The sequence below is a fragment of the Thamnophis sirtalis genome, unplaced genomic scaffold (assembly GCF_051295495.1).
Source record: "Thamnophis sirtalis isolate CommonGarterSnake01/CBP01778 unplaced genomic scaffold, rThaSir2_p1.2 scaffold_9, whole genome shotgun sequence".
In the NCBI taxonomy this organism is placed as follows: Eukaryota; Metazoa; Chordata; class Lepidosauria; order Squamata; family Natricidae; genus Thamnophis; species Thamnophis sirtalis.
This window is the reverse complement of record NW_028261389.1, coordinates 52,453,232-52,471,508: the sequence shown is the minus strand read 5'-3', so window position 1 is coordinate 52,471,508 and position 18,277 is coordinate 52,453,232. Positions and strand designations below refer to the sequence as shown.

Below are 18,277 nucleotides of genomic sequence, written 5' to 3'. Positions count from 1 at the left end.
GCCTATGTCTCTCCAATAACAAAACCTCCTTAGTCCTATTGCCATTCGTGGAACAAGTTTACCAAATGTTTTTATAAGCAAGTCCAAACAGGAATATCTTCGCACCTTTTTGCTTAGGATGCCTCTGATGTAATAATAATAATGACGTTGTCCTAGGCTTGTTGCACTTTTCAGCTTGTCTTTAATTCTGAAGGGTGGTATCGAAAATTCTGCAAATGATGTTTCATAAAGTATAGATTCTTTAATGCTTCTCATTCCTCCTGCGCTCTGTCTTTTGAAATAAATCTTCTGTATGGCTGCCCCCCTTTCAAGCGTTGCATCTCTTTCTCCCTCCGAAGTAAACCAGACGCCCGGCGTGTCAGCAAGTTGAGAAACTTCATTTCTGACATTCTTCATTTGTATTTCAGGAACATTCAAACATTCAACGTTCTCACTTTTTTCTTCATATTTTAATGTTAAATAGTCCAGCTTTTTTTCAAATCTTTCATGTGTCAAACAACTTTTGAAATGCGGAGAAAATCATTTGAAACGAATCATTTGAAGCATGTATAGACGCCATGTTGTGACGCAGCTAGAAGCTTTAAGATATTTGCAAGTAAGAACACGCTGGGAGCTGTGCGATCTTATCTGATCTTAGACCAACACAGCCAAGCAATAAAAGTGTCAGATTGTAAGAAGCCAAATTGTAGTAAATTGGTTTACAGCCCACTTAAGGAGGGTCAGAGGGAATGTTGGAGTAATCTTTCCTTTATCCACGTAAATAGCATTTAAAACATTTAAGAAGTAGGGTAACCACCGGCCATAAACCCATTAAAAAAAAACCAATTCGCCGCTAGATTCTTCTGTTCTTTGGTTTCAATTAGCTTAAATTTTAATGCGGACCGTATCTCTTTGAGTAATAAAATCAGCTTACCAGTTGAAACCACTCCCACCATTCTTAGGGGCAACCTGCAGTTTCGGTTAGCTTACAGCTAATCCAGAAGGAACTGGCAAATGAGGTTAAATTCCAAGCCCCCCAGAGACTTGCGAACGTCTCTGAGGTCACTGGATCTCCCCCAACCTTTCACTGTCTCTCTGGGACAGCTAGGGTCCGAAACGACCCGTCCAATTTCCTTCGGAATAGGGGAATTTCAGGAATAGCCTGAAACTCTGTCTTCTCACTGCTAAGCCCCGCCTTCTTCCAAACTCATAATACTTTTGAATTTTATCCCGATTACTGGTTTCTTGCACCTGACAATTCTATTGAATTTACTCCCAGGTATACAATAACTTTCCCCAAATCTAGTATTTTCCATACAGTTTGATATTACAATGGGCAAACTGGCTGAAAGTATATATTTTTCATATTATTATTACTTATTGTTACAATGTATATATTATCCTTTGAAAAAGAATTTTTTAAATCATGGTAGCCTGCAGATTCTGAGTATTCCAGACTCAGAGTAACTGAAGAGCAACAGGAAAACAAAGGCTATTATCCAGAGTTGTATTTTCCTCTGCTTGTATTCATGTATTCATTATAATGACTCTGAAAGGCATGCAATATTAAACTCAAAAGCATTATAACAAGTACAAAATAATTTTAACTGTCCACAGAGAGAACAATAATATCATAGCCCACAACACCACACTCAGAGCTTCAGGAAAGAACTAGTTTTCAAGAATTAAATAAGATCACAAGATCAAGGTAGGGGCCATTTGAATTCTTGGGGAATAGTGTTCCAGGGCCAGAGGCTACAACACAGAAGGCTCATTTCCTGTGTTCCATTGGGTGATGCTGTTTAATTGTTGAATCTGAAGAATACCAACTGTATTTGATTGCACAGGACAGGCAGAAACAAACGGTCCCTCAAATAACCAAGTCTTGTGCTATTTAAGCCTTTATAGGTAATAATCAGAACCTTGAATTGAATTCAGCAGTCAGGAAGCAGCTGCTGACACTCATGGTCACAGATAGCACCTGTTTTTTCAAAAGAGTGCAAGTCCAGGAGGACCCTAATGTAACATTTCAATCTGAAAGAGATGGCACAACACCGTTAAAGACTAAGGATGGAGAATCCCTGGATTTAGGTAAGCCATTTGATCTTGCTAGTGACTGAGACAAAAATCTTGATAGCACTATGTTAGGAATATAATTCTAATGGTTGGGTTGGCAATATATAAATCATGTATTTTTTTTTTTTTTAGTATTTTATTGTCACTTATAGGCCGCCCTTTTCCCTGAGGGGACTCAGGGCGGCTTACAACTCATGGGAAGACAAAACGTAAAATAATATGTGAATACAAATAATAATAGCAATAAAACACAACATTCATTCAACATTCGGGTGGGGTGTATGCAAATCTTATCCCCAGGCCTGATGGGATAGCCAGATCTTAAGGGCTGTGCGGAAGCTCTGGACTGTGGTGAGGGTGCGAATCTCTACGGGGAGATCGTTCCAAAGGGTCGGAGCTGCTACTGAGAAGGCTCTCCTCCACGTAGTCGCCAGTCGGCACTGACTGGCGGATGGAACTCGGAGGAGGCCCACTCTGTGCGATCTGATGGGACGGAGGGAGGTAATCGGCAGAAGGCGGTTTCTCAAGTACTCAGATCCACTACCATGAAGGGCTTTATGGGTGGTAAGTAGCACCTTGAAGCGCACCCGGAGGTCAACAGGTAGCCAGCGCAGCTCGCGGAGGATGGGTGTTATGTGGGCGTACCGTGGTGCGCCCACTATCACTCACGCGGCCGCATTCTGGACTAACTGAAGTCGCCGGATGCTCTTCAAGGGCAGCCCCATGTAGAGCACATTGCAGTATTCCAGCCTGGAGATCACAAGGGCTCGAGTGACTGTTGTGAGAGCCTCCCGGTTCAGGTAGGGTCGCAACTGGCGTACCAGGCGAACCTGGGCAAATGCCCCCCTGGTCACAGCCGACAGATGGTGGTCAAAGGTCAGCTGTGGGTCCAGGAGGACTCCCAAGTTGCGAACCCTATCTGAGGGGTGTAGAATTTGACCCCCCAGCCTGAGCGATGGAACAATGGCCAAATTATTGGGAGGGAAACACAACAGCCATTCGGTCTTGTCTGGGTTGAGTACCAGTTTGTTAGCTCTCATCCAGTCCTTAACGGCCTCAAGACCCTGGTTCATCACGTCCACCGCTTCATTGAGTTGGCACGGGGCGGACAGATACAACTGCGTATCGTCCGCGTATTGATGGTATTTTATCCCGTGCCTCCGAATGATCTCGCCCAGCGGTTTCATGTATATGTTGAATAGTAGGGAGGATAAGACCGAACCCTGCGGCACCCCACAAGTTAGGGGCCTCAGGGACGATCTCTGCCCCCCAACCAACACCGACTGCAACCTGTCCGAGAGGTAGGAGGAGAACCACCGCAGAACAGGGCCTCCCACTCCCACCTCCCACAGTCGTCGCAGAAGGATACCATGGTCGATGGTATCGAAAGCCGCCGAGAGGTCAAGGAGAGCCAGGATGGACGCATGGCCTCCATCCCTGGCTCTCCAGAGATCATCGGTCAATGCGACCAAAGCGGTTTCTGTGCTGTAACCAGGTCTGAAGCTGGACTGGAAGGGGTCAAGATAACTTGCTTCCTCCAAGGTCCGTTGGAGCTGGAAGGCCACCACCTTCTCAACAACCTTCCCAAGAAAGGGGAGGTTGGAGACTGGATGGTAGTTGTTAAGAACGGCTGGGTCCAAAGATGGTTTCTTCAGGAGGGGTCTCACCACCGCCGCTTTAAGTGCGGCAGGGAAGTGCCCCTCCCAAAGGGAGGCGGTTACAACCGCCTGGATCCAGCCTCGTGTCACCTCACTGCTGTTGGCAACCAGCCAGGAGGGACACGGGTCCAGTATACAGGTGGAGGCACTCACAGCTCGTATGGCCTTGTCCACATCCCCAGAGGCAACGTCCTGAAACTCAACCCAGAGATGGTCTGCCAAGCTCTCCCCCTGTGTCTCAGCTGGATCTGCAGAGATGGAGTCCAAGTCCGACCGAAACCGAGCAATTTTGTCCGCCAAGAATTGGACATATTCCTCAGCCTTACCCTGTAGGGGTTCGCCCACGTCCCTCCTATTTAGGAGGGAGCGGGTTATCCTAAACAGGGTGGCTGGGCGTGACTCGGCGGACGCAACCAAGGTGGCAATATGTGATCTTTTAGCTGTCCTTAATGCCCTGATATATTCCTTGGTGCATGTTGTCAGGAGTGGTCGGTTCGAATCGGACTTATCGGACCTCCATAGGTGCTCTAGGCGTCTCCTCCGGCGCTTCTTCTCCCGGAGTTCCTCGGTGTAAGAATGTAAGAATGTTGTACCTGTTGCTTTAAAGCATACTGTAAAATGTGATTGGTTGCTATTTTCCTCAATCTGCCATAAGAAGGAGCCAGAACGACTGTTAGTTCTCTCTCTGTTCGTTACATGCTGGGCTGATCTGGAAGTGCCGTGAGCTATTGTAAGTTTTGCAACTGTTAGCAAACTTTGTGTGCTGAACTGATTATATAATTACTGGACTATGTTATTTGGATTATCCCTTAACTGAAAGACATTGATGACTAACTGAATTATCCGTGTATGACTTGGACTGTTTGATGGCCTCTGATACCTCTATTTCCATAAAAGCCTACTTAAACTGCAGTGTGTCTGTATGCTGGTTTGTGTGTTCTCCAACACAACTCTAACAACGCTTCTCTGAACGTACTTGCTCTCCCAACATGGGCATGGGCTCAAAAGCCCGATTGGGCTTATTATCCAGGGAGGGCTTATTTTCAAGGAAACAGGGTAGGTGTAGGACATTCAGCACCCAACAGTTTCAACCATGGCCCTTCCAGAAAGGCTACAATAGTTGGCAAAGGCTGAGCTAGAAATACTAGGCTAGTCAACCCAGTGGAACAGATTAACAAACTGTCCTTGGATTTAGGGCAGGCACTCCAACCTGGGCCCCATGGCTGGGGTCGTGGATAGTGGATTCAGAGGGCCTTCTGGCTTAGAAAGTCCCCGAAGGGCAATTTTTCGAAAGGCAATTGGACTTTCTTGGTTTTTCCTTGAAGACGTTTTGCTTCTTGCCTAAGAAGCTTCTTCGATTCTGACTGAATGGTGGAGAATGGAAGGATTCAGATTCCTTATATTCCAGATTATTCCTCCTATTCTCCACCATTCTGTCAGAACTGAAGAAGCTTTTTGGGTGAGAAACAAAATGTCTTCAAGGAAAAAATCAAGAAAGTCCAGTAGCCTTTCGAAAAAGCGCCCTTGGGAGAGCCATGGCCTGGATGACTAGAGACTTCCTGGTTTAGTATTTGTCCCAGGAGTTCTCAGTTGTGATGCTTCTCGATTAGTTGCTCTTGCCACCGCCCCTGTGACACTCAACTGCTTGTTGGGGCGTGCGCATGCTCCGCACGCTGTGTGCGTATCTGCAGTGTGTCTTTTGGCATAAATACAGCTATAGAGCGCGGGTGGGTGAGTGGGCCAAACGAGCCACCGTACCGGTTGCTCTCAGCTGCTCCGGCCCACTACTGGTATGGCTGTTCTAATACACTATTTGATCAGAACAGGGTTGATATATACAACTGCTATCTTTATCATATTGATGATACTTCACTCCAAACTAATGGATTGCCTCATCCACTAGCCTTGTGTAGAATAGATGTTAAACAGGAGGTGTCTAGTCCTGCGGCACCCCATATGAAAGGCTTTTGCCAATCTTTTCCCCCTTTCCAGCTAACATTGATTGGAACTGATTACAGACAAAGGAGGAGGACCATTTCTAGATCACGAATGCCCCCACTCCTATTATGCACAATGAACACATACCATAATGGATGGTATTGATAACAGTTGAAAGATATACAAGATAGTTCCCTGTCTCAATCCCACCTGAAGTCAGCAATAAGCACAGTCAATGCTATCTCAATGTTATGTCCCTGTCTGAAACATGGTGAAAGGAGACTAAGTAATCCATTTGCCCCAGGGACTTCTGAAGCTGCAATTCAACTATTTTCTCAACAACTATTGTAAGAAGAAAAAGTTGAATGTTCAATAAATAATGTCCAAGAGTTTTAAATCCAAATATAGTTTCTTGAGGAGGAGGCATACCTTAAAGTGTCTTTTTTAATGTGGATAAAACCACCCCTTATATTGAAGGGCATCCTACCACATGGATGCAATTACATTTTGGAGTGGCTTTCAGTAGTCAGGAAGGTCATGGATCTATTTATTTTTTAAATATTTTTTAAATATTTTATTAATATTTATAGGCCGCCCTTTTCCCCGCGGGGACTCAGAGCGGCTTACATAAAATAGGGAGGGAGGGTATAAACAATAAACATAAAACAATACATAAGAGTAAAATAGTACACAACATTCATTCTTCATTCGGGTGGGGACAGATTGTGATCTTATCCCCAGGCCTGACGGGATAGCCAGGTCTTGAGGGCTGTGCGGAAGGTCTGGACAGTGGTGAGGGTACGAATCTCCATGGGGAGATCGTTCCAAAGGGTCGGAGCTGCTACTGAAAAGGCCCTCCTCCGTGTAGTTGCCAGTCGGCACTGACTGGCGGATGGTATTCGGAGGAGGCCCAATCTATGTGATCTTATAGGTCGCAGGGAGGTAATTGGCAGGAGGCGGTCTCTCAAGTACGCAGATCCACTACCATGGAGGGCTTTATGGGTGGTGAGTAGCACCTTGAAGCGCACCCGGAGATCAACAGGTAGCCAGTGCAGCTCGCGGAGGATAGGTGTTATGTGGGCGAACCGAGGTGCACCCACAATCACTCGCGTGGCCGCATTCTGGACTAGCTGAAGTCGCCGGATGCTCTTCAAGGGCAGCCCCATGTAGAGCACATTGCAGTATTCCAGCCTAGAGGTCACAAGGGCCCGAGTGACTGTTGTGAGAGCCTCCCGGTTCAGGTAGGGTCGCAACTGGCGTACCAGGCGAACCTGGGCAAATGCCCCCCTGGTCACAGCCGTCAGATGGTGGTCGAAAGTCAGCTGTGGATCCAGGAGGACTCCCAAGTTGCGAACCCTCTCTGAGGGGTATAAAATTTGACCCCCCAGCCTGAGCGATGGAACACTGGCCGAATTATTGGGAGGGAAACACAACAGCCATTCGGTCTTCTCCGGGTTGAGTACAAGCTTGTTAGCCCTCATCCAGTCCCTAACGGCTTCAAGACCCCGGTTCACCACGTCCACCGCTTCATTGAGTTGGCACGGGGCGGACAGATACAACTGAGTATCATCTGCGTATTGGTGGTATCTTAACCCGTGCCTCCGAATGGTCTCGCCCAGCGGTTTCATGTAGATGTTAAATAGTAGGGGGGATAAGACCGAACCCTGCGGCACCCCGCATGTTAGGGGCCTAGGGGTCGATCTCTGCCCCCCAACTAACACCGACTGTGACCTGTCCGAGAGGTAGGAGGAGAACTACTGCAAAACAGTGCCTCCCACCCCCACCCCTCGCAGTCGTCGCAGAAGGATACCATGGTCGATGGTATCGAAAGCCGCCGAGAGGTCAAGGAGAACCAGGATGGCGGCATGGCCTCCATCTCTGGCTCTCCAGAGATCATCGGTCAATGCGACCAAAGCGGTTTCTGTGCTGTAACCAGGTCTGAAGCCCGACTGGAAGGGGTCAAGATAACTGGCTTCCTCCAAGGACCGTTGAAGCTGGAAGGCCACCACCTTCTCGACAACCTTCCCCACAAAGGGGAGGTTGGAGACTGGACGATAATTGTTGAGAACAGCTGGATCCAAAGATGGCTTCTTCAGGAGGGGTCTCACCACCGCCACTTTAAGTGCGGCGGGGAAGTGCCCCTCCCGAAGAGAGGCGGTAACAACCGCCTGGATCCAGCCTCGTGTCACCTCTCTGCTGTTGGCAACCAGCCAGGAGGGACACTAGTCCAGTACACAGGTGGAGGCACTCACAGCTCTTATGGCCTTGTCCACGTCCCCAGGGGCAACATCCTGAAACTCAACCCAGGGGCGGTCTACCAATTCATCCTCTTGTGCCTCGGCTGGAACTGCAGAGGTGGAGTCCAAATCCGACCGAAACCGAGCAACTTTGTCCGTTAAGAATTGGGCATAATCCTCAGCTCTACCCTGCAAGGGTTCCCCCGTATCCCTCCTATTCAGGAGGGAGCGGGTTATCCTAAACAGGGCGGCTGGGCGGGACTCAGCGGACGCAACCAAGGTGGCAATATGAGATCTTTTTGCTGCCCTAAGTGCCCTGATGTACTCCTTGGTGCAAGTTGTTAAAAGTGCTCGGTTCGTTTCGGACTTATCGGACCTCCACAGGTGCTCTAGGCGTCTCCTCCGGCGCTTCTTCTCCCGGAGCTCCTCGGTGAACCAAGGAGGCCTCCGGGATCCGCCGACCCGGAGGGGCCGTAGTGGCGCAATCCGGTCAAGGGACTCCGATGCTGCCGAGTGCCAGGCAGCAACCAGAGTCTCTGCCGAACTGTGGGCGAGAGTATCAGGAATAACCCCAAGCTCCGTCTGGAACCTCAGAGGGTCCATCAGTCGCCTGGGGCGGAACCACCTGGTCGGTTCCTCCTCCCTACAGTGGGGGTTTGGCCTCCGGAAGTCAAGCCTCAGTAGGCAGTGGTCTGACCACAACAGGGGTATGATAAATAAACAGGTGGCCCTGTTTACAGTCCCAAGGATCCTATATAAATCCTTGCATATTAATGATCCAGACGCTCTATCCAGAAACCCATAAGTATAATGATCAGTTTTCTATAGTTTCTCAGTCTGCGATAGGGAAGAAACTTACTAATTAAATCATAGAATGTCTGGTTACAAATTAGGACCATGGTTCAAAATAGCACCTAATAAAATATCTGTGATCTTCTAGGGGATTGGATATGCCTTGATGTATTTTTATAGAAGTTTTTTATGTATATTTATCAGTTCAAATTCAAAAAGTGCTTTATAAATTATAATAGGAAAGCAGTAGCAGAGCTAGACCAATGAGCACTGCATGGCAAGTCAAAAAACAGACATTCTATTCTGCTTCTCTGGCAAATGACCATCTAGCAAATATGAGCCATTGTAATAGGAAGAATTTACATCAGGATAAATGAGCTGCAGCCACTTGCAACCCCATTCTGCTGAACTCCATATGGGAAGGGTATAATACCTTGTTAACACATACATTGGTATGATAGCAAAAATTTTCATAAAGTACTAAGCTTTTTCTTAGTATTAGAGTATATGATGATACATGTCTTCTTAAATCTGTGGACCAAACTTCATTTGCTTTTATGGCCAAGACACCTTGAAGAAGCAAGGAAAGACTTTTGTCATGGTTTCTATTTTTCCATTGCAATTCAATACACTCGTTAAATGGATAATTAATAGGTCACTTCTAAAATAGTAGTGTATCAATCCTAGTTAAAAACAATTGCTGTAGTTGATAATTGGCTCAATGTATTCAGAAAGTCCCTGTATGCAGTCAGCTCAGCTCACTAAATCCTTTTTCAGGTAGACAGGGTTATATGGGAAGATGAGCTAGAATGAGTCTATAAAAGTCACTTTCATTCACTGCTTTATTTTTCATTAGGCGCTTTAAATGGCATCAAGAAATCCTTGTGGAATGTGAGACAGGAGAAAAGTTTGGCACACAGAGTACCCCTTTATGTCCACACAAAAAAGCAATTGACCCTTAGCCAAGACTTTTCAGCTTGAGATAGTTTGGCACTGTGATTGGCACAGTGAAAAATGATGGTGAGGTCGCGTGTAGATGAGTCAAGTGGACGTGGTGATTGGTCATGGCACTATTGCCCATTGTGAGGTAGCTGGGCCTATATGAATTGCTCTGTGGGAAAGTGTCAGCCCCCTCAAGAGAGGTACAAAACTTGAAACGTATTAAACTGACAGTATTTGCTGCCTCACTTGTCAAGAATTATTCTACTTGGCAACTCACATTCTGAAACATTTCTATAAAAATTAACTTTACTTCCTTATATACACATAGATTCTATGGATTGAGCAATAACTTTATCCAGACTTTATATCGTTAGGTTTTTTTCAGAGAACATTTAATTTAATCATTATGATTCTCATTCAGCCTCTTCCATCTTGTGTCCTATTTCTGGTTTCCATCAACACAGTAACATCTGTTTTTCTAATAACTTGATCTTAAACCCATACCATTAAAAGGAAATCTATCAAAATAAGTCTTACAAACTTAAAGCTAAGAAAATACACTAAGGATGGGAATATCTCTTATTTTCAAATTAAAGTACTGAGTTTAGGGCAAAATATTATATACCTGCATGGAAATGAGATTAATTTGCATCAGAATAGATGTGAGCAGTTAAATATTTAAATTCTTTCATATAAGTATATTTTGCATCAGCCTGTTTCATTAAATTTAATTTGTTGTTGTGTAATACTGACCTAATACAATTGAAGTTTCATTTTTTTAATGTGTTGTTCATGTAAAATGCAGAAAAGGTGATCAGAGGTTAGGTTATGCTATCATAGTTGCCATCTTGGTTTTTTTTTAAATTATACTCTTTGGAGCCCTGAATGCATTTTATTTCAAAATATTACAAAAAAGTGCTCTAGAAAAAAGACTCAGAAAACAGTGTTTTATCAATTAATTTCTGAAAGATTGACTTTGAATTATTTCCAAAAAAATACACTTGCTTTGGTGAAAATCAGGTGACATAATACCAAACCAGTAGAATAATGTATTTAAGGGAGAATGAAAAACCATTAAATATTATGTTTAAGTCAAACTATTGGCTGAATTCAGTCTCAACCTTCGCAACTGGTTTATCTCCAATTTCTAGAAGAAAAAACTTAAAATATGTGAGGGGCTGTGAGGAAAGAAAAAATGTTGTTCTTCTGATGCTGCTGATAAAAGAAATTCATGTGAATAGCAGAACTTGGATTTCCACCAGATGTGTTGGAACAGCAGAGCATATGTAAGTCTTGAAATATCATGGTCTTCATAAATCTATTTTCACTAAGGAAGGCACTGAACATTTGATGGAGGCCTAGCCTAAAATGGGTAGGCAGGACTACAGCACATTAGATTTTCCCATTTCTCCCCCAGGAGTGGGGCTATGCCAGCTCTGTTAATATTTGTCTGAGAAGTTTTTTTTTTAAAAAAGCCCCCATAATTGAATATATTTCCTAACTAAAGACAACTATTTGGAATTTATGTCCAATTCTACATTTTAAATGCATTGTAGAAAAACAGGTTTTATCCAGTGGTGGGATTCAAAAATTTTAACAACCGGTTCTCTGCCCTAATGACTGGCTGGGTGGGGGTGGCTGGGTGGTCATGTGACTGAGTGGGTGTGCTCAACTTGACGTCATTCATGGCAAGGTGGGGTGGTGCAGGCAGGCTGTTACTGCAGAGACAGGGTGATTTCCTACATGCCATTCCAAGCACCCCCCCCCTTTGGGCTAACAAAATAAAAGTCAATCTAAAGATCACGACTGCCTGCCAAGTGCATGCTGGCAGAAGGAGGCTAAGGAGGGGGAAAGAGAAGGGCCAATGGAATTTTTTTTCCCCTTTATTTGTATGCCGCCCTTTTCCCTGGGGGGACTCAGGGCGGCTCACAGTTAAAAAATGGGGGGGAGGACAAACAGTTTCCAACATACAGACAATACAACATATTAAAAAACACAACAGCCACACAATTCGAGTGGGGTTAGAGTCTTAACCCCAGGCCAGCTGGGACAGCCAGATCTTTAGGGTGGCGCGGAAGGACTGGAGGGTGGTGAGGGTCCGAATCTCCACGGGGAGTTCGTTCCAGAGGGTCAGAGCAGCCACCGAGAAGGCTGTCCTCCGGGTAGTTGCCAGTCTACACTGGCTAGATGATGGAATTCGGAGGAGGCCTAATCTATGCGATCGTATTGGTCTAGTGGAGGTAATTGGCAGTAGGCGGTCTCTCAAGTACACAGGTCCAGTACCATAAAGGGCTTTGTAGGTGATAAGTAGCACCTTGAATCGCAGCCGGAGATCAACAGGCAGCCAGTGCAGCTCGCGGAGGATAGGTGTTACGTGGGTGAACCGAGGTGCACCCACGATCGCTCGCGCGGCCGCATTCTGGACCAGCTGAAGTCGCCGAATGCTCTTCAAGGGCAGCCCCATGTAGAGCACATTGCAGTATTCCAGCCTAGAGGTCACAAGGGCACGAGTGACTGTTGTGAGGGCCTCCCGGTTCAGGTAGGGACGCAACTGGTGCACCAGGCGAACCTGGGCAAATGCCGCCCTGGTCACAGCTGACAAATGATGTTCGAAAGTCAGCTGTGGGTCCAGGAGGACTCCCAAGTTGCAAACCCTGTCTGAGGGGCGTACAATTTGACCCCCCAGCCTGAGAGATGGGACACTTGGCCAATTCGCGGGAGGGAAACACAGCAGCCACTCGGTCTTTTCTGGATTGAGCACAAGTTTGTTGACCCTCATCCAGTCTTTAAAAGCCTCAAGACCTTGGCTCATCCATTGCTTCATTGAGTTGGCACGGGGCGGACAGATACAACTGTGTATCGTCCGCATACTGGTGGTATTTTATCCCGTGCCGTCGAATGATCTCACCCAGCGGTTTCATGTAGATGTTGAAAAGAAGGGGGGACAGGACCGAACCCTGCGGCACCCCATACATTAGGGGCCTAGGGGTCGATCTTTGCCCCCCGACTAACACCGACTGCGACCTGTCCGAGAGGTAAGAGGAGAACCACTGTAAAACAGCGCCTCCCACCCCCACCTCCCGCAGTCGTCGCAGAAGGATACCATGGTCGATGGTATCGAAAGCCGCCGAGAGGTCAAGGAGCACCAGGATGGAGGCGTGGCCTCCATCCCTGGCTCTCCAGAGATCATCGGTCAACGCAACCAAAGCGGTTTCTGTGCTGCAGCCAGGTCTGAAGCCTGACTGGAATGGATCGAGATAACTGGCTTCCTCCAAGGACCGCTGGAGCTGAAAGGCCACCACCTTCTCAACAACCTTCCCCACAAAGGGGAGGTTGGAAACCGGACGATAGTTATTTAAAATGGCTGGATCCAAGGATGGTTTCTTCAGGAGGGGTCTCACCACCGCTGCCTTTAAAGCGGGGGGAAAGACCCCCTCCCATAGAGAGGCGGTAACAACCGCCTGGATCCAGCCTCGTGTCACCTCTCTGCTGTTTACAACCAGCCAGGAGGGGCACGGGTCCAGCACACATGTGGAGGCACCTACAGCTCTCATCGCCTTGTCCACATCCTCAGGGGTAACAGCTTGAAACTCAATCCAGCGATGGCTTACCAGATTAGTGCCTCGGCTGGTTCTGCAGTGCCTCGGCTGGTTCTGCAGAATTGGAGTCCAGGTCCGCCCGGAACCGAGCAACCTTGTCTGCGAGGAATTGGACGTAATCCTCAGCCCTGCCCTGCAGCGGATCGCCTGTATCCCTCCTATTTAGGAGGGAACGGGTTATCCTAAACAGGGCGGCTGGGCGCGACTCGGCAGACGCAACCAGAGAGGCAATGTGTGTTCTCTTAGCCGTCCTAATTGCTCGAATGTATTCTCTGGTGCAGGTTGTTAAAAGTGCTCGGCTCGATTCGGATTTACTGGACCTCCATAAGTGCTCTAGGCGTCTCCTTTGGCGCTTCCTCTCCCGGAGTTCCTCAGTAAACCAAGGAGCCCTCCGGGATCCACTGCCTTGGAGCGGCCGTAGAGGCGCAATCCGGTTAAGAGACTTCTTCGCTGCCAAGTTCCAGGCAGCAACCAGCATCTCCGCCGGACTGCGGGCGAGAGTATCAGGAATAACCCCAAGCTCCGTCTGGAACCCCAAAGGGTCCATAAGTCGCCTGGGGCGGAACCACCTGGTCGGTTCCTCCTCCCTACAGTGGGGGTTTGGTCTCCGAAAGTCAAGCCTCAATAGGTAGTGGTCTGACCATGACAGGGGCAAGATCTCGCTACCCCTCAGACCAAGATCACAATTCCACTGCTCCGAGAGGAATACGAGGTCAAGCATGTGACCCGCTGAGTGGGTTGGTCCTTGGATTACTTGGGTCAAGCCCATGGTTGTCATGGAAGCCATGAACTCCTGCGCTCCATCGGAGTGTTCACCGAGCGAAGACAAATTGAAATCCCCCAGAACCATAAGTTTGGGGAACTCAACTGCCAGCTCGGCTATCGACTCGAGGAGCGAGGGGAGAGCTGCTGCAACGCAGTTGGGAGGCAGGTACATTAGCAGCAGACCCACTTGACCCTTGAGGTCCAACTTCACCAGCAGGGACTCACACCCGACAAGCTCCGGAGCAGGGATCCTATGAGGTGCTAGAGACTCTCGGATAACAATGGCCACACCCCCACCCCTTCTCTGAGCTCTCGGCTGATGGAGCACTTGAAAACCCTCTGGGCACATCTCTACGAGGGGGACTCCTCCCTCCGGGCCCAGCCAGGTCTCAGTAATACATGCCAGGTCTGCCCTCTCGTCTAAAATTAAGTCCCGAACGAGAGGAGCTTTATGAACTACAGACCTGGCATTTCGCGCCAGCAGCCTGGGGCCAGGGTCCTGATTACTCACACCACCTGGCCTTGGAGTGGGACTCATAGGGCCAGAAGGAGGGATCTCTGTGACGTAGCGAGCCCTCCTTCCCCGGTAATGGCCTGCCCTAAAGTCCCCGTCATATCTGCCCCTCCCTGTTAAGACCGTAATGCTCCGGCCCACTCCCGTGTCCGTGATCCCCCTACCCATCCCCATAACCCCTGCGAGCTCCGGCAGGCCCTTCGAAACAAGCATTCTGCGGCTGGGATTGACCCAGGCCCCCACTCAGTACAGAGGGTACCTGGACAAGGTCCCAGCCTGCTCAGACATACACAATCACAGAGCCAGTCACTCCCCACTAACAATTTAAAACACAAAAAGGTTACAACAATAATAAGGGGTTAAAAGTGGGCACATACAACAGCAATCACATCATTCACACCACATTCTTAAAATTTGCGGAGCACTGCGCTAGTGCGGTTTAAAATAAATGATAATATGGAAGGAGGGGGGAGAGCTGCTCCGCTCCTCTCCCTTCCTCCAAGTCCCAGGAAGACCCAAGGCCAAAGGTCCAAAAGTCTGTATTGTGCAATGGAGGGGCGCAAGGCGTAAACGCCAGATGTTAACAAGCAGCAACTTTGCAGCCTCACACCCTCCAGATCAAGATGTAGCTTAAAATAATCACCAATGACGGTCCATAGGGGATATGAAGATAGTGTGCAGGGGAATGTCTTGTCTTCCCCCTCTCCTAAAGTTCTGAGAGGTCCAAAGTCTGGGTGTCCAAAGTCTGGGGGTGGCTGGAACAGATCGGGAGGGGGGAAGGGAAAGCGCCAGCTTGGTAACCAGTTTTTAAAACGCCAAGTCCCTACCCCTGAGACTGCCATCCTCTATCACTCCTTTCCACAGGCCGAATGCACCATAAATGTGCAGACCATAAGGTGCCAAGTGTTATGTCAGATGGTCGCTGCCCAAAATAGATGTTCCAGGGGCAGTAATGGTGGCAAGCGGTCGAGGAGGGCGGCTGTTACAAGGCCAGTGCAGATGGTCGCAGGCCAGGCAGTAGAGAATCAGTGCTGGATAGGGAAGCAGGCAAGGCAAGGCTCCACAGCAGCGAGGGCAGGCAGAAGAAGAAAATGCCCAGCACACAGAAGGGTGTCCTGTTTTCCGCCTAAATTTGCCAGCACGATGGCAAATCTCTCTTCCAGCGCGCCAGCTGGAAGAGGTAGATTGTGCACCCTGAAGTCTGTCTGCTTCTCCTCCAAGTCATTTAACATTTAACATATTTACATAGTTATACATCTCACAAAACATGAAATATATACATATGTAGACTGCTTCCAATAAAAATGTATTTATGATATTTATTTGCATATTTATTTTATAGAATTTTTATCCTGCATTACCATCATAAAATGAATTCCAAAATTTTGACACTAAACATCAAAAGTAGACAAGGAGTTATTGCAAAAAGAAAATTCTAATGTTTTCTTATCCTTTGAGATCTCAGCATTATTTTTTTCTTTTAAAAATATTAACACATTGTTTTGCTTTTTACATTCCACTTTGCAAATTCCCATAAACTTAAATATTTAAAACAAATTGTAGTACTTTTTGCAGTCAGGTCCCAAACAGAAGCTTTGTTCCTTTCCTTCAATAGTGTTTGAAACTCACATAATTACTCAGGGTACTGAAGTCTGATAAATCTTTGGAAATGTCTTGAATGGGTTGGCTGTGATTTCTGCAGAGGCCTTAGCTCTTTGTTATTGCATCCCCAATTAGGTTTTTTTTCTTTTCCCAGAACACATTAAATCCTGCTGCTTTGGTTTGCAGAATAAGTCAAGCATTACTGATTAAGAATAAAAACTTACTTGGAAAAACCATGGGGGATGCAGGGAGTTGACAGGACCCACCACAGCATGCCAAGTAGACTGGGAAGGCAGTTAAGAAGCGTTTGGGGAATGCTGCAAAGACAAAGTTGAGTCCATTGAATGGAGAGCTGATATCTTTTATGCTACATGCTAATCTATTACAACGAATTTGTATTTTGGCTTTGTTTTCTTTATGACAGTGGAGTCTATCCCAAATATCTATTGATGGCCCAGCATTTTTCTCTGGCTAAACATAAACATGGAAAAAATGTGCCAGAGCCTTTTTCAAAAATTTTATCAAAATCTCTTTCATCTCAAGTATCTAGTTCCAGACTCTAAGTAAACTTCTCATAATACATTTTTCATGGTTTTTACTTTGCTGTTTTGTAAACTATTCATAATTCCTACCAAATACTTTTGGGAGATGGTGTTGTTTTAGCATTGATCAGAAATGGTTTTGCAGAATAGTTAGTATAAGCAGGGATGGAGCAATGGAGTTAATATAAATAGATTTAACCCTAGCTATTTCATCTTATTTTGTGGCTCTTACCTGATGCAGTGAAGACTTAACCATTTGGTTCTTTCAGTATCCATCAGATACATTTGAAAGTTAATAATTTGCAGGAATATTTCACATGCTATTAGTGTTCTGTGATTTGCCATGTTGATCAGAAGATACTTTCTCTGGTATGGCATACTTTTTGGGAGAATTCCTGTATTTTCACAATGATATCTTGCATGCATAGGGCTTGCTGAAAATAAATTTAAGTGGGTTTCCAATTTGACTTTTGGGCACCAATCCATAAATCTCATTGAATTTAATTAATCTGGCTTACTTTGTTTTTTAATTGCTTGTTTATAATCAGGACACCAATTAATTTAAATTATATATACAAAACAGCTCTCCTTTATTGTTTTTTCTATCTCTCTTTCAAATATTGCCATCCCCTGCTATATGGCTGCCCTTGGAAGATATGTGTTTCTATACGTGCTTGAAAGATACTTTAGAAGATATAACAGTAAAATAGTTAAAAATATCAGAATCTGCAGTGAAGCAGCTGGTCCTTCATTAAACAAAATAAGAATAAGAATAAGAAAATATATTATTGAGAAATGGACTATGTGCATTCTTGAATGACATCCTGCAGGATAAAGTTCAAACTTAGATGGTAGAAAAGAAATTAAAGTAAAATGACAAATTACTTATAGCCTGTATTAAGTGAACTGAATAAGCATAGAGAGGATTGCACAAAGAAAAGAATGTATAAATTTTTATCTGAAATTATTTAGCTTACAAGAATTCAGAGAAAACAAAATAAGCTTAATTTTGACAGGAACAGGCCCACCTGGCCACAATTGGAATGATTAAGTAGAATTATTTCATTATTGACCTAAGAACCTCTAAGCCAGGTATCAGCTATGTACCAAGTGATTGTGGGTTAAAACACTTTGACCTTAGTATCTTACTTAAAGGTTATTTTGGCCCTGCCCTGTTGCTTCCAGGTTGCTTCTGCCTCATCTCACCAGTTCTTTAAATGTTGAGGAATGTCTTCCTGAATCCCTGCACCTCAAATCTTGGGATTCTGGTTGTGTAATCATGGCAAGCCCTGAAAGACTCTTTCTCAGCCCATGGGGTTCACATTCACGTGAAAGGCAAGTCTAAGGAAATCCTTAGATAAATAATGCAAGGAATTCCTGGAATTGAAGTCCACTCATCTTAAAGTTGCCCAAGTTAAGAAACACTGCTCTATGCATTTAAGAGTTACTCCATAATATGGCATTCCATAATATCTTGCTATTGAGAACAACTGACTAAATAGTATTATGACTTTTGTATATTATGATTTTTGCCCTTTTGGTCTACTGGTTAAGACACCAGTCTGAAAGCAAAGAGACTGTGAGCTCTATTCCCCCCTTTAGGTATGAAATCCGGCTTGGACCACTCACTCTG

The 18,277-nt window shown here is 45.9% G+C and overlaps 1 protein-coding gene across 1 annotated transcript in view; it reads right to left on the bottom strand.

Annotated features, from left to right (window-relative positions):
- DBX2 (developing brain homeobox 2) overlaps positions 1–18,277 on the bottom strand; it is a 36,285-nt gene that overhangs the window by 3,912 nt on the left and 14,096 nt on the right. The window contains exon 2 of the mRNA XM_087723552.1: positions 16,327–16,419. Within this exon, the coding sequence (XP_087579678.1) occupies positions 16,327–16,419 (93 nt within the window). The remainder of the gene's footprint in view (positions 1–16,326; positions 16,420–18,277) is intronic.